This window comes from Calidris pugnax, unplaced genomic scaffold (genome assembly GCF_001431845.1).
Source record: "Calidris pugnax isolate Ruff unplaced genomic scaffold, ASM143184v1 scaffold133, whole genome shotgun sequence".
NCBI classification, from domain to species: Eukaryota; Metazoa; Chordata; class Aves; order Charadriiformes; family Scolopacidae; genus Calidris; species Calidris pugnax.
The window spans coordinates 3,124,504-3,147,129 of NW_015090977.1; the positions used below are offsets into that span (position 1 = coordinate 3,124,504).

The window sequence follows — 22,626 nt, forward strand, 5'->3', positions numbered from 1 at the left end:
AATGTGAACTATGTCCAGGCTGAAGTCCATGGAACTCAAAAGCTGCACTCATGTATCTGTTTACTTTTTTCTTAGAGGCTTCAGGTAAGTTGACTATTTGTTATTGAATGGATTTTTGCCTGAAATACTAATTGTCTGCCATCAGAAATAAGTAGCCTCTGTGAAAGGATCATATTGCCATGAGTGGAAGAAAATCAGTGTTGCCGCAGGTTGAGTGCACATGTCAGGAAAGAAATATTTTCCAAGCATTGTACAAGCAAGCTATTACATTCTGAGGAAATTTTTGTTGTGACAAATCTTCCTTTTTTTATTTTGGATGGGCTGGGAAAGTAAATTCTGGTATAAAGCTCTAAAAGTAGCTGTCAGCTTGGTACCTGGCCTGTTTTGAGCAGTGAATTTCTCTGGTTAATCTCCCCAGCACTGTGCTGAACTCCTGATAGTGCTTTTCAGGTCATACTTTCACTGGCCCCAAACCAAATTATCTTAATTGCAAACCACTTATCTGAACTGATGGTTAGTCAACACAAATGTGACACAGTGTTCGTTAGAGTAGAAAATCAATCAGTGTTTAGTGTGGGCTGGACTGAGATCTGCGGATTGATAGGGAACGAGAGGGTGCATTTGGGTCAATCACTGGGGCTGTGACGAGTCTGTGAAGTCACCTTCCCCTCTCCTGTGTGTTTGCCAGTGGAGTCCAGCATCATCAGCCCTGGTTTCTAATGCACCTGCCAAAAGGTGTCAGTTGTTCATGATGCTGGTGAGGAGCAGAGCAGTGTAGTAGCCAGGCACGTTTCTGCTGGCAAATCTGATGTGACATACATACCCACACGCGTCAGGTTAGGTCATTTCTGTTGCTGATTTCCTGATCATGGAACACTACAGCTGACAGTCTGTAGCCTCTTGTGTCATTCCTTGCCTTCTCCTGGAGGCTGTTGATGGTGATAATATACGTGCATTGCTTCTCAAGGCTTTAAACGTTTGGAGGCATGTATGTGTGTAAAGGGTAAGGGGACAAAGCAAGCAGCCAGAGAATCTTAAGAGCTTCCTCCACGTCACTCTCAATGAAATGCCCTTTGTTTACTTGTCTGCCAGGAGGATGTATTCCCCCAGTAACTAACGTGAAGTTCTATTTAAATTGGTTTGGCTGTAGTTCTCTACAGCTCTGCCTACAGTTCTCTCTACAATTTTGCCTTGTACCTGCACCAGCAGCCGCTTGACCCTTTGGTGAGTGAATTGAAACAAAAATTGGAGAACAATGATGAAGGAAAAAAAAAAGCTTCTCTTTATTTAGTTCCCTGAATTGTCTCATCACAGAGCTGAAGAGGTCTCAGTCCCCGTACAGAGGAAGGAGAGGGCCAGGACAAGAACAGCTGGGGACAGAGGATGTCAGCTGCCTAGGTCAGCTTGCAGCAGCCTGAGACTGCTCTCTGGCACCTCAGAGGACACCTCCTATGATCTTTCCACCTTGGAGAAGTGTCTGTAATGTAATGCTGTAGGAATGATGGCTTGCGTAGCCGTTCTCTTCTTGTGCTACTGTTTTTTTGATCCTTGAAGTCAGTGGTAGTGAGAAGTTCGAGTTTACGAGAAGGTTCTGCAGTCATACTGGGGGACTTTTGTGCCCTGATGCGTGGGCTGAATGGCACTAAAACCTCCCAGCTTGTGGATGTGGAGCTAGGCCAGCTGTTTGGAACATAAATGGTAATTAGTTGTCTTTTAAGTGTTGGCTGTATTAAGATTTACAAATAGAATATGCTATCTCCACTCCACTTCTTGTAATGGGGATTCCCAGGCTAGAATACTTAGAGCTTCTCAGCAGTACAGTAACCACCTGCCCGTGGAGTGCCTGCGTTGCTGTTGCCCATTAACGTGGTATCAGGTCAGGGATAGAGGAGCACTGATAAATCCTGGTGCAGCCAGCCAGGGAAACCACCCTTAGACACGGAGCCAAGGGAGGCTGGTGTCTGTTCTACCTCTTGCTTGAACAGCACACAGAGTGGCTGGGGTTCAAAGTGGGGAGTGTACCCCAAATCAGAGGGGTTGGGTGATGATGTCTGGTGTGTTTTGCTCTCTCTGGAGCAGATAGAGCTCTGCCTCTTCCCAGAGCATTGCCCTTTGTGGATGGAGGTTGGGAGAGCCAGTGCAATGGGGGCCCGGAGGGAGGGCCCCCCCAGTCCAGCTGGGGACCCAGGGATACCCACTTTTGCACTGCTTTTTCAACAGGTCTAAACGTTCAAAGGAACCTTTGGGCCCTGTGGGACTCTTTAGCAAGGTATATGTGGGGGGCAGTAGGACAAGGTGACTGTGTTGTGGTATCTGAGCATGACGTTGTAATCGACACAGGCAGAAAGGGTAAGGGAGAAGGAATTCATTTGGCTGCCAAAACCTTTCGTGCGAGAGGTTGGATCTGGACGGGTGCCCTTTCTGGGCATACGTGCAGGTTCCTACAATTTGTAGCTGCTATTGCTGTCACCACCAGTAGTGGCACCCCAAGTAAACAAAATTAAGGAACGCCATCCTGCAATAGAAACTTCGTGAGGCTATTTCTAGCTGGAGTTGAAGCTGCATGTGATTTAGCAGACTGTACCCTCATTGTGAGGGTAGGAGGCAACCAAAAGTGGTTTGAACTGGAATTCTTTAGAGTATTGTTGCTAACGCTGTAGTGGGCAGCTGGATTAAACTATTTTGGAGCTTTACTCCTTTTTGATACCATACTAGCATTCTTGTTACAGAGACTTCATAACAAGCTAAAAAAGTTTGGCAGTTGCTAGCGCATACCCATATTTTTAGATACTCTATTGATTTTCTTTTTTTCCCAGAAAAAGAGATCTTCTGGTAAAAGACAGTTAAAGAAACAACTTTTAAAAGTACATACTGAACACAAAGAGTGTCACCCAGCAGTTAAGCTGGAGCAACAGGGTCAGTAATGGGTTTGGATTAGTGAATTTTGGAGTAGTGGGGATCAGCTTTGCAGGGAAGGGTGGTACCTGTGTGTAGTTACTCCTGTGAGCCATCAGCTGTTCCAGTAACTCTCCAGAACGTGGAATTTGTCAGATCCCCAGACAAGTGTGTGTTGCCTTTCTGCTGCCTGTCACAGACACCAGGAATCCTGAGAATGCAAAGGACTCTCACATTCCAGTCCTGTGTGCTCGCCCTTCCCCTCCTCCTCTAGGGGCTGGTGGAAGCAGGAAAGGGGGTCTGGGCTGGAAATACAAAGGCAAAAAAGAGGAATTAGTGAATATAGAGCAGATCAATGCCCATCACTCACTGTACTTTGCCACTCCCACTCCCCCTTCCATTGTGGAAAGTCTGATTAAAGTCAGCCGCTCCGCCCTGACTGTCTGAACCATACATCCATGCACAAATGCCAGATTCTCTTCATTCCAGGCTGCTGACTTCAAGAAGGACTTGCTCTGACAAGCTGGAAATGAGGGTTGGCAGCTTCGTCTGCAACTCAAAAGGCTTTATCTCTCTTAGGACGCTCTTCCTAACGTTTCCCACAAATACTGCTCTGCTGGTAGGAGCTGTTGTACACACAGGACGCCATCAGGCATTTATGAATAAAGCTTTATGTTGTGTAACTCTCCTTAGAACGGGCGCGGAAGACTTCAGAGAGCAGTTGGCATCAGGCCCACAGCAGAGCTTGCTCTCCTTGTGCTTCAGCCTCATTATTTGGGGAGTGGTAGGGAGAGTCAGCTCAGCCTTTTGATTCTTTTGTCCCCCTACCAAGAGCTGGTGTTCTTTCCTTCACAAAAGTTCTACTGTCCAGCCTTCTGCTCCCACTTTGAATATGTCCATCAGCTGATGGTGGGTTCACCTCCAGCTTCCACAGCGTGTTCCTGCAGTTCATCACCTTTGCCTCTCTCTTTTCTCTCTGAACTGAACTCCCACCTGGCTGTCCCTTTGCTTCTTCCCCACTTCACCATGGCAAGCACAAGTTCCTTGACTTCTAGGATCATTCTGGCTCCACCAGCAACTTGTTTCCCTGATCTTGCCTCCTGGCATTATTGCTTCACTGCTGCTTCTGCTCGGTGAAGGATGCCAACTGTGTCCACCTGCTGGTTTTTTTTTTTTTGCATGTGCTTTTAAGCTGTCTGCTTATGCTGCATACGCAATCCTTCACTTAGAATATTTATACTCCCTGACCTGTCTCAATCAATTGATGAACTCAGCCTGCAATAAATGCTTTCCCAGAGTGAAACCTATTTGAGAGATGTTATAATGGTTCTAGAGAGCGTCTGTGCCAGTAATTGCAAGATGGCCAAGCTCTTTGGATGTTGTTTTTCTTTCAAAATGGGTATTAGAGCAAGTAGATTTTTACATTCATATAATATTTATGTGAAATTGAGATAACTTTAAGCTCGATGCAGTTAAGGCATGCGCCCAGCTATAAAAATTCATCGTAAATCAAATTTGAGTAGTCATTATGGTTGTGACATGATTTCTGCTTAAAAGGCTACCCTTAATGTCATCATCATATTGCTTCAGAAGCAGCTCGCCAGTGTTATTTTAGGTTGCAGAGGGTGTGTACATTTATGTATTTTCTAAAAACCATAAGACCTGCCAGTATCAAATGCCTGACCGATACTTCACAGATTTCACAACTGGCTGTTAGTAGACAAAACTCTTTCTTTTTGTCTGATTTATGAGGGAGGGCTGTTCTCACAGGGGCTCTGGCCTTGACTTATGGCCGTATAACTGATCGTGTTGTGCAGAAAAGGGATCCCACTAGTCTTAGCTCCAAATCCTTTCTCCTGACCATGGGACTGTACTTTCTGGACACTGTGTGAAAAAGATTGGTGAAACAAAAGCGCTCATTTCCCCTTATCTGGCTTAATGTGCAAAGAGCAAGCAGCTCCGAAGCAGCGATAGGAGAGAATTGGAATCAGTGTTGTAGTGAGGATTTTGAACAAGAAGCCGCCATGAAGTACCCACAGCATTTAACCTCTGTGTTTTATTCATCCTGGAGCAAGTGTAATTTAAAGTGACACCTCTATAATTGATGAAGGATCTTTTTACCATTTGTTTAATTACCAGTTTCAATGTCTAGAAAGCAGTGGATCAATAATTTACAGTGATGAACTTCCCTGTGTCCCTCCGTTTGTCTAGTTCAGCCGTACAAACAATAGCTCCTGAGACAAACCCTCAAGTTTTGATGCTTTTCTTTTTCTTTAGGTGATTTGAAAGAGCTAAATTTTTTTTTTTCCTGCCGCAGATGTACTCCAACACAACTGCAGCTGATGGCAGAGCTCCCCCTGACCTCAGCAAAGCAGAGTTAATCCAGGGCTTGCCGTGACACTGTATCAGCTCTCATCTTTTTGCAGTCTCCTGTCATTATTGTACAGTGGTGAAGGCTGGGTTCATTGTTGCTACAACAACAAATGATGCTGCCCTGGCAATATCTGAGAGCTGTTAGAAAATTTAAGCAAAGGAACCAAAGCTGCTGCCTTTGTTTTGTATTTATGTCTTACCTTATAGGCTTGGATAACATGTATTGATTTTTCTGTGGGAGATACCTATTCTTGAGACTCTTGGACCCTTCTTTCAGGTTAGAGCCCAGATTCTCCCATGGCCCTGAATGAGAATATGTGAATTCTAGAGAATCAGAATTCTAGAGAATCTGTGCCTGTTGAATCAGAGGAAAGAAAGAGTTTCCTTTCCAGTGAGACCTTCTGACAGTTCTGTCATCATCCCAGCTGCCATGGACAATAGGATTTGCTCAGGCAGCATCGCAACAAAAGATCCCCAACCTCCATGAGATCTCCAAATCCACATGCTTCTAGCAGGATGTGGCCTTACGTGGAAAGGAATCCCACCTACGCAGTGGTTATCTCAAGGCAGAAGGACACCTTTCACTTTTTTGAGGATGTCCTCGTTATCTGCATCAGCACAAGTGGCTGCTTCCCCTTTCCTGTCTCTTAGGGGTGCTGGTCCTCATCTTCAGAATGCTGTGGGACACTTGGTACTTCCATTAATGTCTCTACTGTCACAACCAGCTGATTATACCCAAGTAACAGGAGCTGTGAATTCCTCCAGGATCTCTTGTTTGAGTTGGAGGTCGCAGCCCAGAACTTTTCTTTGATATGGTAGAAGTATGGTAGATTGCTGGGCCTGCCTGTGGCTACCTATTTTATCTCTTTTTCAGCCACCCATTGTAGGGCTATAAGTAAATCAGAGAGAGAGAAAGAAAAGGATTTGGATGTAGCCACAGCTGGGGAATGAATGTTTCCATTCACTGCATAGGCCCATGTTTATCCAGATGTGGAACACGCATTCCTGAGAACCACAAAGGAATGGGCTCCTTGATTATTCTTTAGTGTGTATTTTGTCTTTGTTTTTGATTAAAACTATGTCCCTGTTAATGTAGAAAATCTTGAAAATGCTGTGAGCAGGACAGTGTAGTTGTTCTGAGTGAGCAGGGAGGTGAAGCCATGTCTCAGAGATGAGATATTCTTACACTTCAAAGGATGCTTACTAAGTTGCAAGCCAATGACTTTTTTCCAATTTATTCTTATTTTTTTTAACATCAGTGGGATTGCTTCGTCTTTTACTTAAAAAAAAATCTTGATTTTTTTTTTTAATTAATAGGAGTATCAATTTTTAAAATGTTGGAAAACAGTATTCTGGATCATTTGAGTGCAAGCTGATGTTGGTGGATGAGGGATGTCCTTCTGAAATGATATCTGTATTTTCCATACATCCTGGAATACTTCTCCCAACACGACGGCAACTCATCGTTCCCTTTTTACTGTTAACCGGGGATATATCTATTTCAGGATAAAAATGTTTGCAATTCACAAAACCATTAAAGACTTTGTTCACTGTGGGATCTGTGGGGTACTGTCAGCCCGGTCAGAAGGAGATTACCTCAGACAATACCCTTCATCTGGTGGCTTTTACCCTCTTTTTCAGCAGCAGCAGCAGAGACGGGGTAAAGGGAAGCAGTTCAGACATCAGCCAGCTGCAATATCATCTGCCCACGTGCTCCTCTTGGTTGCCAGGCCCCAAGGCTGACACGCTGCCAGAGAGCCCGTCTGCGCTGCCTGTCGACTTTTCTTTAGGCTGCTTTTGCAAACTGCTTAGGCCCTTCCTTTTAGTCTAATCTGGAATTTCTACAGATCATTGGATGTTCTTATTTTTGGGTTCGTAATCTAGTTTTACTCCAGACTGTTGTTGAAACTCTTTCTTTAAACTTTTCATAGGGGACTTATGCCATCACAATAAATGTCAAATGCTCTTTGTTCCCTTACAAAGAAGGGTTTGAGAGAAGTTCAATACCATATGTGTTCCTAATAGTCTTATTAGAACTTATTTATAACTTTTCACTGTCCCAAAATAACTGCCTGCCTTGGGCCAAGAAAGTCAGTTTGGGACAGAGAAAAAAAAGTGGTGGAAGTACAAATTGTGCCTGTAAAATCCACACTTATAAATCATCAAATTAAAAACTACTCGGCTTGTTTGAACGTCTAAAGCATTGAACGTGCCCTTTTTCTGGGTGCACAGAACTGTGCTCCACTTGGTAGTTTGTTGTTTGCTAACAGCATTGCTAAGTTTGCATTAAAAAAGAGTCACACCCAGAAGGAAAATAAGAACTTGTTTCTCCCAGGTGTTGCCCACTTTGGTGTCAGAATGAAATGTCACAGGGACACCTGCAGATTGGCGTGTTGGGTTGGTTTATTTTCCTTAAGGAACCTATAGACACGACATGGAACAGACCTGACACATGCCAAATATATACCAATGCGAAATGTTGCTTATAGCAACATTTGCCTAAAACTGATATATACATCCTTATGCTACTATAAACTTTCCATAGTAGGGATTTGGTTATTACACTATCAGGAGCAGGGAGTAGGAGTAGTTGTTGGGGCATCACTCATGTACAAACTATTTTATAAAAAGAAAACCCAGAAATTCAGGAAATACATCCCTCATGTGATCCTCTCTCCTGTGCTTTTCAGGAAAGTTTTAGCCATTTATTTTTCTGACAATGGAAGCTTGAATATATGAATATAATCTAGAATATTACCTGTGCTCCAGTCTCTACATAACAGAAAAGTTCATGGTTTTGACGGCAAACTAGGAGTTCAACAACAGCTTTATTCAGACTTTATGAAAAGCTTCATGTTAAGTAAAGGAAACAATTTCATTTGGTTATTTTGGAGGGAGGTATTTCCTTTTTAAACTACTTTTCAAGTACCAAGTGGTCGGGGTTTGGGTGTGGTTTGTTTTAATGCAAAACTGCATTGATGAAAGTTGTCCTACATTGTCCTTTTTTCTTTTAATTGGCAAGTCAGTCAAGTTTAGTTGTTTCATATAAAGCAGTCTGATATAGTAGATAAATCTGTTATTTGGATTTCTGTAAAGTGATACGTGCTGACACAATTAAGCATAATGTCATTCAGATACCCTTCCCTAGGTTTCAGATTTAACCCACTAAAAAAAACAAAGCAGCTTAAATTTACTGTTTTGCTGTCATCAGTTGTAAACAGATAGTTCCTATATTTAGAGGAGAATTTCGCTATTATCATCAGTGGCATATTCTCATTAAAAGCTGGGAAAAACCTGGGATCCTGTCAATATAACATTAGTAGGGATGGTTCATCTCTGCTTCCAGGTTCCTAGTCTCATACCTGTGATTATTCTCGCTTTTTAGAGCCAAGACAAATGTGTTATTTCTGCTGGAACAGACTTTTTGAAACTTAACAAACAACCTACTGACTGCATCCTTTGACTTGGTAAGAAAAATAAGTAGAGAAGACAACAATGTTCAGGTCCAGGCATAAAGTTGAGACTTCATACTGACTAAAATGCAAAGGGAGCTAGTTCCCAAAACGTTGTTTTATCCAAAATTAATTAACTTTCTGGTACCACTGACCACAAGCAATACCAGCAGAGGTCATCTTTCTGAATTGTTTTATAATTGTTATACAGCAGTTATTACATTAGAAAAGAGGCTTAAGGGTATTTAATCTAGAATGCCTGCTTGTAGTTGGATTTCTCTAAGAGTCATAACCATTTATGTTTGCCAGTTCTGAAAAAAACCTGCCTGTTGCCTTCACTTGTTTTCCCTCTCACTGTGCAGGCAAGAATGTGAAATACCTAATTGGACAAAAATTAAAGGTCAGTTTAAAAATCTTCAGAAATCAAGATGTCCCTAAAGATAAGTTAAATATGAAACATCCCTCCTGTGACAGAGTTGCTCTATGCCCTGGAAAGCTTAACACACCCTTTCCTGGCCAGGTAGTATGGGGACAAGGTATGAGCAACTGGTGAGGAACGTACCTGAGAGCCTGGTTGCACTGGAGCAATCCTCTGGAACAGTACAGGGAATGGTAAATCTCAGCCATGGTCTCACTGGGACTGTGAAGCTCCTGATGCTGTGATGTGCTTCTGCTGTCAAAGATCTGTCCTAACTATCTCCTCAGTGAGCCTTTCATAAGGCTTGCTTTTTCTATTTTTTTAAGGCTCTCAGCTTAACTTTGCCGTGGCAAACTGACCCTTTCAGCCCGAGGAGGTCTCACCAGCTAACACGTTGAAAATCTTGGCTGGGGTTTGCCCTCGAGTTCCTCTGGAAGCTGTGTAACTCCACAGGGGCTGCATTTGTAGACAGAAGAGAGGCAGGAGGTGGCAGGGCTACAGATAGGGAATTATTTGTCCGTTTTGTCACAACCATCTGTTGCTGTCAGGAAAAAATAAAAGTCTGGGTGATAAACCTGTCTAGGAATTTACATTGTACTCATTTCCATGGCAGCTACGGGGCTGTGTCAGACTGTGTTTGCTCTCTGCACTGGGAGGTGGAAAGATACCCCTCTCTGGGGATCACAGGGAAACGATCCAGTTAAATCACTTCATCCAAACGAGGTCTTTGTGAGCGTTGTGGTAGGAACTCCCTGTCGTTTGTGTAAGGAGGAGGAAAATATGTCTTTAGCTGGGTTTGCAGGTTCTGCATTTGTTGAAGTGACAGCAGAAGGTGTGTGCTGGAGCTACGATGACGGCTCCAGACAGGAGTCGCTCTGAGAGTCCTCCTGAGACACACACAGCTTGTAGTTACAGCTGCTGCTGAAACTGTTGGCCTGTGAGACATCAGTGCATTCAATTAGGTGTGAGCGCTTTGAAAATTGGGTTAAATGGCTCCTTCCACAGGCGCCCAACATCTTTACAGTTTAAACCAAAATGAGTGAGAGCTGGCCAGGTCACCAAACGCAGCAGCAAACGGTTGTGGATCTGCTGCCCGGGAAGGGCAGGTGGGGGCTGTCACCCTTCCTTCTGCATTAGTGCTGCCCCCCCCATGCTTTTGGACGGGGCTGTGTCTTTCCCTGCCTTTTCCCCAGCAGAGATGATTTGCAAGTGCTATTTTGTAGCTTTAAACGTCTGTTCTGTCCTTTTTCCTTCTGTGAAAAAAGCAATGACATGATAGAAAAAGGAACAAAGCGACTCTAATTTGTATATTTAGTTTCTCTCTGGGGCTGTGGGAGAGGCCAACCTCTGCCCAGAAGAGGAGTCCCAGGCTAAGTGCTGCCCATCTCTCTGGGGGGAACCTTGGGTTCCCGGACGCTGCCTGCCCGGAGGGGACCCATGTGTGAAGAGCCCTGCTCTCTGCCTCTTGTGTCCCTCCTCAGTATACTCTTGTATGTTCTTCTTTTCCAGACTGCAAACAGTTTAGTGCTGCTCTGGCCTTATATAGTAATTTCCTATTATTAGAAACATTTCCTTGGGATCTTTGCTCAGGGAGTAGCAGGGGGAAATCCTGTTTCCTTCATCTAACATGCAGGCAAAGCACCAGTGTTCACTCTTTCCTTATCTAGTGCCGATGGAACAAGAAGTTTTTGTTATGATGTGCTTTCCAGTCTAAATCCCTTTCTAACACTAAGGCTCTTTTCAGAAACGTAGAAACAGAAGTTTGAAGGAGTAGGAGCTGTCAGCCACCAATGAGAGCTGTGCAGCCTTGTCCACAGCTTCTAAGTTCTGCCTGTTCTTTCTCAGCCGTGGCTTTCTCTCTCAGATTTAGTCATCTGGGTGCTTTGGAAAACAAATTCTCTTCTTCTTGTTGTGAAAAATAGTGTGATAAAATACTTCACCTGGGTCTGCCGGGGTATCGATAGAAAACTAATGGCTGTGTTAAAAAAAGAGGAATAATTATATATTAAGGAGGGAGAAGGTTTTGTTTTGGGTGAATACGAATGTGTCTTTAAAGGAGAGATTGGTCGCTGAAAGCACAGAGATATGCACAGGCTTTGAACACTTAATTTTTCCTGTGAAAACATTTTTTCCCCTTAAAAGGAAGCTGTAGGTCCTGCCACTGGGAGTGACTGTTTAGAAAGTCAGTCGGGAGGAATGCACATCAGCTGGACTGAGTCAGGCTGTTTGTATTCACAGCTCCCTCCAAACGGCTCTCCTTGTCCTCGCCACAGCCCCGGCAGGGGAGCTGCTTAAAAACCATTCCATCAAAGTCAGGGCAAAGCAATCAAACCCAATTAACTGTTGTTTTTAAACTCTTTGCTATTGAAGTTGGCTCAGCAGTTACTGTTGGAGTGGGAATGGGAGGGCTGTGTTTGTAACATCAGCGGTCCTGCAGAACCACCAGCAGAGCCAGAGCCGTGACACAAACTGCCATCATATTAGGGGCATCTGGGAATTATAAAGTGGGACTTTGTTCCGACAGTCACTGTCCAAGCCAGTCATCCATTTCTGTCTCGCTGGTTCAGCAGAGAGCAACAAGGCAAACTTACCTTAATTTGTTAGATTAACCCAGTTTTGGTTTTCCCTTACGTCACAGACCCAGAATTATTGTGTGTGTGCGGGAGCCATAACTAAATACGAGTGCTGCGTGTGTGCTTTTTAACCCACTGTTTCTCAAACACATCTATCATCAGAGATACCAAAGTAGTGAATAGCACCTACAGGGAAAGTGGAGTACAAGGAGAGGTGTGCGTCTCCGTCTTCATTTTTTTGGTAATACTCCATTTTTTTGGTAATACTCTTGTTTATTTGTGAAAGACTGAGCTTGGGAAGAAGAGATGTTTGGTGTTCTCACTGTTGAAGCTTTCTTGAAACAAACAAAACCAGTATTGACAGTTTTAGGCATTACAAAGCATAAATTAGAATCCAAAATAATAATTTAAATATTCTTTGTCTTCTGGTTTTTGAACCCTCTTGGCCACACCTATCATGTTTTAAAGCTTTTGTCTATAATCGTGCAAACACATTCACACAGAATCGGAGAATTTGGAGAACTCGTGGTGATGTCATGAAGTTTGCAGTAACATTAAGGAACTTTACAGTCTTGAGACACCTTTCGAGTGAGTATAATGGGCTTTTGATTTAACCTTGATAGTTCTGCAGTTTCATAATTGACTGGGAATGTTGTGTCTCCAGGGACCAATGTCCTGTGTCCTGGCTTCTGTTCCTCACTACTTGTTCAGGGGACAGCTGGATACTCTTTGCATGGGGAACAAGGAGATGCATTAACACAAACAAAAAGAGGGTAGAAACCAGACAATTCTTAGTGGAGCTAATGGTATGGGGAAGAGGTTCTGCCTTGTTATCAAGCCTGTTACAATATTTAATGTTGCTGCTTTGTCAGGGCATTGATTTATCCAGTTGTCGTGCAGTCAGATGTTCATCCTCTGCTGGAACAGGGTTTTTTCCTAAGCAATGGGCCAAATGTCCGTCGGAACCTCCAGTTTCTGCTATAGGTTATTTTAGGAATGCGAGGCATTTTAATTAGTTTTAGGTCAGTATAGTCTTTAATTAGTTTTAGGTCAGTATAGTCTCGACAGCAGGACACATGTGATAGGTTAAAGAGATTTCTATTTTTTAAGACGTTCCTCTGACCTGCGAGAGGAAGGGCTCTCAAATTCCTGGCCTGTTTAGGGTGGTTTGTTTCCCATGGTGTCTTTGCCAAGTGCCTTCTAATTATGGAATGTGTGCTATTCTCTAGTTCTTTTGCGAGGCAGAAATAATTACTATTATAAAAAATCCAGGAAAAGAAAAAATATATGCGTTGATAGATGAACTTGACGCCTTTTGCTTTTGGAGTCGTGTAGATGTGATCCATGTTGATTTTTGACTAGCGTAAAGCCAAGCCAGTGTCTCTTACCTCCAGATGTACGTGGTGCAGGGGAATCTGCTCAACACTGGTTTGCTGATGGGGCCAAACTCTCTTTTTCAGCCGAGCCACTGCTCGGGGCAGAGCGGGATCCCGTCGGAGCAGGGCTGACAGGAAAGGCTTCCCGTCCCCTTGCTTTGAATGTGAAATTGTATGCAGGGAATCAGCTGCTTATCAGCGCCGAGCAGAGCAATCCCAGTGCTCTAATCCAGGCTTTCTATGAGTCACTTCTAACTGGTGAGGCTTGGAAAACTTGATTCATACCTCTGCCTGTAGTTGCCTGTACTGGTGATACAGACCCAGCCAGCCATCCTCAGCAGAAATCACAGACAAGGGCTGGGCTCTCTTGCTGGAAAGGGGAGAACCCGGTTTTATCACCTTAACAGTCCAGGATCAAGATCTTTGAAATCAAAATTATGTTGGTTGTCTCTGCTTTCCAATTATTTTCTTTTCTCCCCCCTCCCAGTTAAGGCGAAGCCACACGCAGCAGCGCTTGCCTCGCCAACAAGAGCAGGGCAGCAGTTCCACTACAGAGAAGCAGATGTTTTGAGTAAAGATCTTCCCAGTGAATAAATAAATAAATAAAATGGTTCTCCTGTGTGAAAAAGTCAAGGGAAATGTGTAAAAAAGGCCAAAACCAACCACGCAAACAAACAAAAAAAGCAAACCCAAAACAACCAAAAAACCCAACCCACAAACAAACCCCAGACAACAAGCACCTTCTCTCCCCCCCCCCAAGTACTTCTGAATACCATGGGCTTTTATATATCTCCTCTTACGTGGCATTTTCAGTGATGAGATGTGTTCCAGGAAGTGTTAGGAGGTGTAAACTAGGGGAAAGGTGAAGTTGTTAATGTGAAGATAACTCTCTGCAAATACATACGTTAAAATTATATTGTGAGTTTTATTGACTCTGTTGTTTGGCTACAACTAGGCTGATTTGAGACATTGTGATGGAGAACTGACATTCCCCTCCTGAAGAATTAGAGCTGCCAGGCTACAGCTCTGATTATACTCGGAAAACTCCTGGCTCAGGGCTTGCTGTTGGGATTCAGTGGTGGTTAATGCGGCTCAATTTGGGAAATGCAGCTTAGATTTACCTTTGATCTTACCTGTGTTCTGCACTGAGCCTGGCTTTGCAGCAGTGTCTTGTGTCTTTCAATGCTCTGAAATACACCCGTGCTAAACCCACCTGTGAAACGTGTCCTGAGGCTGCCTCCCTTATTAATTCACCAAACTTCTCCATTGCTTGACGATAAGAAGTCAATAAAAATCGTGCCAAATAGTTGTGCAAGAATCGAGAGGTACCACGAGTAATTTTTCAAAAAGGAATCTAACAAGGGCAGAAGAGCTCATGGCACCACGATGTTCTCCAGAAGCGTTACCCGAGCTTTGTCACAAATCCTTGTAAATGCTGGCACCTTCTTCCTGTGATGAATGATTTCCACCGCAGCGCAGGATCTCTGGGATCGATGCCTTGGGTCAGAGCTAATTAGAGGGGAGTGCTGCACCCAACCACTGACAACATCTGCTACATTGCTCGGGTTTTAAATAGCCTCTTGTTTGAGCAGTGGCCATGCAGTCTTGTTTTGCTTTAAAAAGCTTTAAAGTAAAGCAAGTAGCTTTTTGATTTAAATCTTTTTACTTTAAAGCTTGACTTTCCCCTTTCTGTAATATAATTTGAAAATTATGTGTTTTGATAAGGAAAAAAAAAAGAAAAACCAACGCTCTTCAAGCAGAGCTGACTCCAGATCGTGTCAGTCGTGAAATACCAGCAGTTGAGGTTGGGAATGATTTCATGGCTCTGTGTGTTCAATGGTTGGAGAACCTGCCTTTTGGTGCTGCAGAACTTGGATGATGACTGCCTCAAGGGACTGCTGGAAATGGATTCCAACAACTGAGATACTTGTCAGTGTTGGTTCTGGGCAGGTGTGAAAAGTAGAGGTTACTCTAGTAAACCTAGTAGTAAATGCCTGCTGCGTGCAGTCCTGCAGTCATATCTGATCTAATACACCTAAAAAGTCTCTTTGGCCCTGAGAGAAAGAGAATGGGTTTATTTACACTTCCTTCTGTTATCCTGTGATGGTGAAAAAAGCCTTCCTCGCTTAAGAAAAGCAAAAGAATATCCTCTGAAACAGTTTTGTGATGACAGAAGGGCATTATTCAGTTTGCTGCCTCTGTTCACCTGCCAGTGGCAGTGAACTGGTGGTGATAGCTGACATTGAGTGATACTGGAATTTCGGAAGTATTTGAACAGATGCAAGAGAAGAGTCTGCAGAAGTCTCATCTCTTTTCAGATGATGATGCACAGCAGGAAAGATTATGTTCCTATTAATTTTGATAAGGTTCTTGTGGAAAATTAGGTGGTGTTTGGATCAGGCTGATGTTTGCTGAGTGCGGATGTGGCCACGTGCATTTAGAGCAAATGACCTCAGGAAATTCCGCTGATGAGTTTATAGTCTTAGACTAAGTTGGAGACCTCCAAACTGCAGGTGCAAGTTAGGCATTTTGCCTTCTTGTGTGTGTGTGGTGCCTTGTACGGCGTGGATAAACCCGCATCTCGTTTGTAGCCACGTGCCGTGCTCTTGGCTCATTGCAGAGCCCCATTTTACAGCTCTCTTGGAGGGGGCTCCGTTAAGAGGGGGATACAGGAGAAATGGGTGGCAGTATGCTTTGTGCAGGTTGTGATTGCCTGTGTGGGGAGACTTGGAGCCAGGAAACCATCATCTTTGTTAGGTGCTACGAGTCGGATCAAACAGCAACTAATGCTTGGAAATGGGGAGGTCCTCTGGCTCAGGACAGAACTCATCTCCTTCAGGGTCTGCCCGCTCATAGTGTCACCTACTTGTGACCTGGAATAGCTGAAGAGCAGTACGCTTTGGCTGGGCCCTGTGCCAGGGCAATGTGCTGCCTGTAACAGATCCATAGGTTTATTTGCTATACCTGTAATATTGTTTTAGGATGGACGCGTAGCCTAGACCTTTGAGAAGCAAAATAATGGATAGAATCATAGAATAATTTTGGATTGGAGGGGACCTGTGGTGATCTCTGGTTCAACCCCGCTTCCAAGCAGGGCCAGTTCATAGCAGGTTGCTCAGGCATTGTCTGGTTGAGTCTTAAATCTCTCAGGATGGAGTTTCACAACTTCTTGGGGCCCCTGTTCCAGTATTTGAGAGCGCTCATTGTGAAAAAATTTCCCAATACCTAACTGGAATTTTCCTTCTTCCAGCTTGCGTCCATTGCCTCTCGTCCTTTCACTTTCCACCTAGTGCTAGCAAAGCCCATACATTTTGGTGTTTGTCAAATACCTGTATCTCTGGGGACTGGGGATGGTTTTTCCACACTTGTGGTGTAGCTATGGCCATGAATTTTTTTGTGAGAGACCAAACCCTGATGGCCTCAGAGACAGCTAAAGGTGGTACTTTGGTTTGCAAGGATTGGAGACTAAGGGTGACAGTGGCTTGACTGTGTCTGACTCGGAAGGGTCTTAACTTGGTGCAGGTTATTTTGTGACGAGGACTTTGGGGACCTGGGTGGTAGCCATTATCCTGAGCCCTTGCGAGGGCAGACAAAGCAAATCCTTACCCTGAACTCTTGGTGGTCCTTCAATTTGCTGCAAGAAGTGCCTACAAGCATAATTGTAACCGGGGGGGGGGGAATTTTGCTGGGGTTGGGGTGAGCTGGGAGTGGTTTCAGGGAACCCCCTTGATGGTGCTGCTGCTGTTTCAGTGCAAAAACACGCCGTAACGGAGCACGTGGCTTCCTGTCCCCTTCGCTGTGGTTTTGTGTGTTGGGCTCTGCACCGGGTTTTCCAGTGCCTGGGATTACTTTTCTTTCCGTTTTTTCCCCCGTCGCTGGGCAGCGGGGACTCCGCAGGCAGGGGACAGCTGGCTGCTGCTCTTCAGCTCTTCTCCTCCGTCTCTCCTCTCCGGGAGGGGAGGAGAATTCCTCTCCCTCTTCCTCATAAAACGCCCTCCCCAGGATGCTCCAGTAGGAGCTGGTGGGAGGGAGGGAATTCTGACTGCAGGGAAAAATGTCATGAAAAAAAAAAAAAAAAAGGCAACTGACAGAAGAGAGAACTTGTCCTCAGAATCCTGCTTTTTGCAGCAGCGTAAACTAAGTCTCTGCAAGTGCTGCGGGAGCTGACGGGAGGCAGAAATGAAGTTCCGAAGCGCGGTAAGATTTATTCAGCTGTTTTGGTGGTTTTGCAGCGTTCAGCTGCGTATCCAGGCTGAGGAAAAGGGAGAGAGATTTTCAAGGTTTCAGCAGGAAAGTGAAAGGCTTCAGCCCGCTTTGCGGAAGGACCCCTTCATTGGAAAGTTACGTGAAAGGGGTTGAAATAGGATTAAAACAAACAGGAGGTACGTGTTTTGAGGAGGAAGCCAAGGTGGGAGTTGAGAAAGTGGGAAGAGAAGGGGGGGAAAGCCCTGCACTGCCTTAGGGGAGAAGAAAGGGTGGAGCTTTGGCTTGGGTGGAAGGGGCATGGGGATGTGAATAGACCCCACTAGTGTCCTTCCTAGGGACATGGGCTCCTTTCTCTGTGACCACCACCCTAGGGAACAGCAGGAAATACCTGCCTGAGGACTCATTGCCACTCAGTTCCTCCAGGCTGTATTTACTTTAACAAAACTTTGTCCAGGGTTTAGCAGCAACCAGAAAGCCTGGGTCTGGAGCTTAGAAAACTGAGTATGTGGCAAAAGATTGAGAAGACTAGGATTGTTACATGGAAAAAAGAGATGAGTAAGAGAGGAGAGAGGGGAAAAAAACCCAAATCAATAGTGCCACAGAGAAGGCAGAGGATGAGCTGTGGTGTAACAGAGGAAGGGCGACGTTCAGTTAAGTTAAAGGTTGCCAGAGAGATGCAAAGGTTATTTTCCTACAATGCATAACTGAGCCACGGAATTCACTGACACTGGATGATGTTGAGGTCAAAAATGAGGGAACGTTATAAAAAAGAGCGTATGTGGGCTTTTCTGGATAAGAATGTGCAAGGCTTTAATTGGTAAACTTATCCTATTTAGGAAGAGAAGGATTGAAAACATCATGTGTGTAGATTTAAGCATTCTGACTGTTGAAGAAGAGTTGGGATGGGAGTATCCCATACCTGCTCAGTCTGGAGATCCTTGGGTGTTTTCCCAAATAGTCTAATGTTGACCACTGTCTGAGAAAGGGTCTCGGTGATGAAGGGGAGCTTCTGGAGGACCTGCCTAGTTCCTCCCCGTGGCAGCCTGTTTGAAGGTGTAGATGATGGTGCTCGAGGGGCTTGTGCTTGGATTGCTGTTGGCACAGGGGACTGTGGGAGCCAGCAAATCTCTGCACAGCAGTGGGTATAGAGAAAGGGTTTTAGGTGTGTTACACGAGAGTGTGATAAGCAGCGATGTTCTGGGGTGGTGCTTGATGTTCTCCAAGAGAACATGTGGGTGTGGAAGTGCCCTTCGCATGCCCTGGGAATGCTCTGGAGCGCTCGTTCTGTTTGGAAAGTTTTACTATCTTTGAGAGACACAGAGGTCTGAAATGGTTGTGTGGGGTGTGTGGAATCTGGTGGAGAAGGTGGGAAGGTCTGGTGTGGGTCAGGCCAGAGTGCTGCAAGAGCAAGGGTGTGTGACCCACGCTACAGGGAGAGGGGAGAAAGGATGTGTGTGTGTGTGTGTGTGTGTGTGTGTGTGTTCGTGTTCAGAGGGAAACAGAGCAGCAGATGTCAAAGAGCAGTGAATAAGGGCGCGGGGTCAGCACCCCACTGCTGCACGGGGGGAGGCAGGGGAGCAAGTGCCTGCCAGGATTCCTGTCTGTGGGCCAGGGTTTGAGTTCCTGCTCCCCTCTCACCTGCTCAGTCTGGAAGTCAATGGCAAAACTTCCTCGGGAGGGCAGTGATCTGAGTTTTTGCTTTTTATGGCATGTGCCTGTCTGCTGGAGACATCCCCAGCTCTGTGGGATGCACAGGCACGTGACCTGCGGTCACAGGTAGTCCTGCTCTGTGCACTGTGATCAGCAACATCTTCTAACGAGCAACAGCTTGTGACATCTGGTCAGGAGCAAAAATGTCAGCTCCCTAAATATAGAAATTCAGTGTATTTACTTTTCCAGCCTCGGTGATCTTTCTGGTTTGCTTAGTTCATTTTTTTTACTGCTATTTTATACTTAGCTTGTTGATACAAATATCAGCATCCCCTCTTAGGGCTAAATATTTTTCTTCTCCTTCAAATCTATTTTTATAACTCCTTTTTTTCTTTTCACTATTAATTCCTTCTCTTTTTTTCCTAATTTACTTCCTACCCACCCTTCCCAAAAAAATAAAGTTTATAAAATATAATTATGTCATAAACATTGAACAAATGATATCACCTGCTTGCCAGGCAAACATCTATTGCTTTCTTTAGTTCCTGGTCGATCATGATTTGCATTTCTAATTTACATTTGAGCTCCTTTGAGATGGATTCTTACTATTCTAAGTGTTGCAAGTGTCAAATATAATTGATTAAGATATTAAGAGTCATAATTAATTGCAGCAATATCCACACCTTGCATTATTGTTTTTCAAAAGATTAATTTTTTGTTTTCACAGTTCTAACTCCCCACGACCTACATGCATTAAATAGATACTTAAAATAATGCACCCAGTGTGATACATTGCTCACATTTCCCATTCTGCTTTGCATGTTAGGGTGGGAGATTAAATGGCTCTGTAGCTTGGAAAGTGAGGGAGGGAGAACTTTAACTTCTGGGCAGTTTGCTAGTGGGGACATAGCAAATCTTTGTGAGAGCAGAATAAGCTTGCTTACCTTATATTTCCAATTATTTTATGTTTCAATGTGTTCCAGTTTGTGCCTACTTAAAATATGGAAGAAATTTGCAGATATTAGGAGAGAAAGTGGCAATTCTCTCTCCTTAATATCATTTTCTGAATAGTGTATTCTATAGTTAAATCCATTCAGCATGTGTTTTAGGAGCGGGAGGGACGAATCAGAGAGGGATAAGCAAGTTTTGAGCATGGGCAAGTGCTCCCTGACTCCAGACATTCCTTTGCTGGCGACGTATTGCTCTAAAAGAAGCACGAATAAAAACTGATTCTGCTATAAATGGTCCTTGAGTGGCAGCTGCTGACATGGTAACTTTTTTTTTTTGCAAGTTGAAGTTGTTCCCTTTAACTTTACTAGTCTGTGTCGTCGGAGTTGTTGTCTGGTTTTGATCCCGTTTGATCTGATGGTTGTGATTTTTCTCAAGTTGTCTGCTCAGAACAGCTTACCACCTTCTGGGAAATGCTGCACTCTTCACTGGGCTTACATAATTAAAAGAGAAATTAAAAAAAATTCATGTTGTTGTGACATTTTTTCATTAAACAAGTCCAATACATGAGACGTGGGTTGTATAGATCATTGTCTGAGATGGTTCAGGTGGCTTCAGAAAGCGCAGATAAATCCATGTGGTTGGTTGCAGAGGATTTTTATGTGAGATACAGAGTTGCCTTTCAGGGAACCTTCTTTCCAACCCGGCTGTTGACTAAGAGTTTTCTGTGTCCAAAATGTGCAGTTAACTTTCACTGTGGCGAAAGGGAGGAGGATCCTAAGAGGATGCCCTTTAATCTGCCAGGGATTCGCTGGCAGGCGACAAGTGCTTGACTTAAGATCCCTTGGTCCAGGTCCACCTCAGTTGTTTTCATTATTGTTTTCTCCGTGAAAAAGGGAAGAAGAGCTATCCCATTCTGCACCTCAGGAATTGAGGCCTTGGACGAAATACTTGATTTTTGTCTGCTCTTCTGTCTAGCCCATGCCACGTCCAAACCCTTTCCCAGGCAGTAGAGTGGAGTAGAAATTGGAGGATTATTTTTTTTTCCTCCTTACAGCTTTGGCATGGCAGTGAAGAATGTCTTACTGTCCAGGAGACAAATGTGTTTTAGCTGTCACCTCCCCACAAGAAGTTCGTTCTTGGTTCAGGCTTCTTATTGTCTTCCAGAATCTAATCTGAATTTCCCTTCCCTCTCACATTTGGTTCTTGCCTGTTCTTCCGTTCCCGGCTTTGTAACTATTTCTGGAACCCACAGATCAATCATCTTTCACTTGATACCAAGATAAAGGTGCCTCCCTCTTTCCATACGGCACCCGCTTCCTGCCGTCGTTTTAGTGCGAGTCTCCTGGTCTACGGAATGGATGCTGGCTGATTGTCCAAATGCATTGTCAGAGGAAAAGATTAAAACACACCTTTTTAGATGTTGAAGCAGAAATTTTGTTTATGCGTGTGACTTTTCTTTCTAAATGAGATGATTGTAAAGTTTCCCTGCTCTGTTATAAGACCATTCGCTTTGGGACCTCCAGGTGTTTTCACAAGCATCTCTCATGGATGCTCCAGGAAGGAATGAGTGGCCTGAGCTGCCAAGTGTTCTCGCAGCCATCAGCAGTGCTTGTGCTTCTGGAACTGCAGTGCCAACACTGACCACAACCAGAACCCCTCGGGGAAAACCAAGGCTGGGAAATTTCGGTGTAAAAGACTCCTTCCTACACACACCTTGGGATACGGGGTATTGCATGGCCATAGACCAGCTGGTGGACAAAGCAGTGGCAGGAGTGTCAAGAGGATGGGGCCAGTCTTTTTTCAGTGGTGCCCAGTGACAGAACAAGAGGTAACAGGCACAAACTTGAACATAGGAAGTTCCATCTAAACATGAGGAAGAACTTCTTTACTTCGAGGGTGGCAGAGCCCTGGAAGAGGCTGCCCAGGGAGGTGGTGGAGTCTCCTTCTCTGGAGACATTCAAAACCCGCCTGGACACGTTCCTGTGCAACTTGCTCTGGGTGGACCTGCTTTGGCAGGGGGTTGGACTAGAGGATCTCTAGAGGTCCCTTCCAACCCATTGCCATTCTGTGATTCCATGAGTTTCTTGCTCAATTCACATCAGCCCTGAACTCCTGGCAGAATTGCCCTCCATCTTCCATCACAAAAGAAAACTTCCCCGATGTGCCCAGACCGAGTGACTCAAGTACTTTGGATTTTGTTGTGCAGAGCAAAAGGTCTTGGTTTTCACTTTTGAGGTGTTTTAGATCTCTAAGTTCTTAGCAGAGTCTTTATCACGCTTTGGCATTTAGCATCGTTTAAAAGAAAAATGTTTGTTTACACCTTCACAATAGCGTGTCAGAGACTCAACTAGTTCAGTTGGGGAAACTCTCTGGTGTAGTCTTGAGCGCTTTTGTGCTCCCAGGAGCTCTTTGTGAAGGGTGTTCTCTGGGCTTGTTGACTTTGTTGTATGTGAATACAAAGAAAAACTGGAACCTCAGCCAACGTAAACCTGGCTCTTGCAGGCTGCATTCAGCCACACCAGTTTACACCAGCCGAAAGGCTTTCCCAAAATTTAATCACCAGGAAGAAAAAGGCATGTGGAAGTGGTACCGCTGTGGTAATTGCACTGGCTTGGTCCCCACCATTCAGGAGTTGACGGCTTTTCCTTTCCTGGCAGTGAGCCACTGTTGTGCTGACGGCTCTGGAGAAGAGATTAAAAGCAAAGAGTGGGTTAAAATAGTGTGGGAATGAG

General features: G+C 44.4%; 1 protein-coding gene and 1 long non-coding RNA gene across 4 annotated transcripts in view; one reads left to right on the top strand and one right to left on the bottom strand.

The window, feature by feature from the left end:
- MYO1C (myosin IC) overlaps positions 1-22,626 on the top strand; it is a 60,466-nt gene that overhangs the window by 10,169 nt on the left and 27,671 nt on the right. Inside the window, exon 1 of one of the 3 annotated variants that reach the window (XM_014953189.1) lies at positions 17,131-17,284. The exons of the other annotated variants lie outside the window; for them this stretch is intronic. Coding sequence (XP_014808675.1) covers positions 17,267-17,284 — 18 coding nt within the window. The 5' untranslated portion in view covers positions 17,131-17,266. Of the gene's footprint in view, positions 1-17,130; positions 17,285-22,626 lie in introns of those variants that run through there. 3 annotated transcript variants of the gene reach the window in all.
- Positions 1,434-9,521, bottom strand: LOC106894519. Its single transcript, XR_001413277.1, has 3 exons — positions 9,283-9,521; positions 2,985-3,200; positions 1,434-1,680 (listed from the first exon to the last, which is right to left on the bottom strand). It is a non-coding gene; the product is annotated as an uncharacterized LOC106894519 (long non-coding RNA).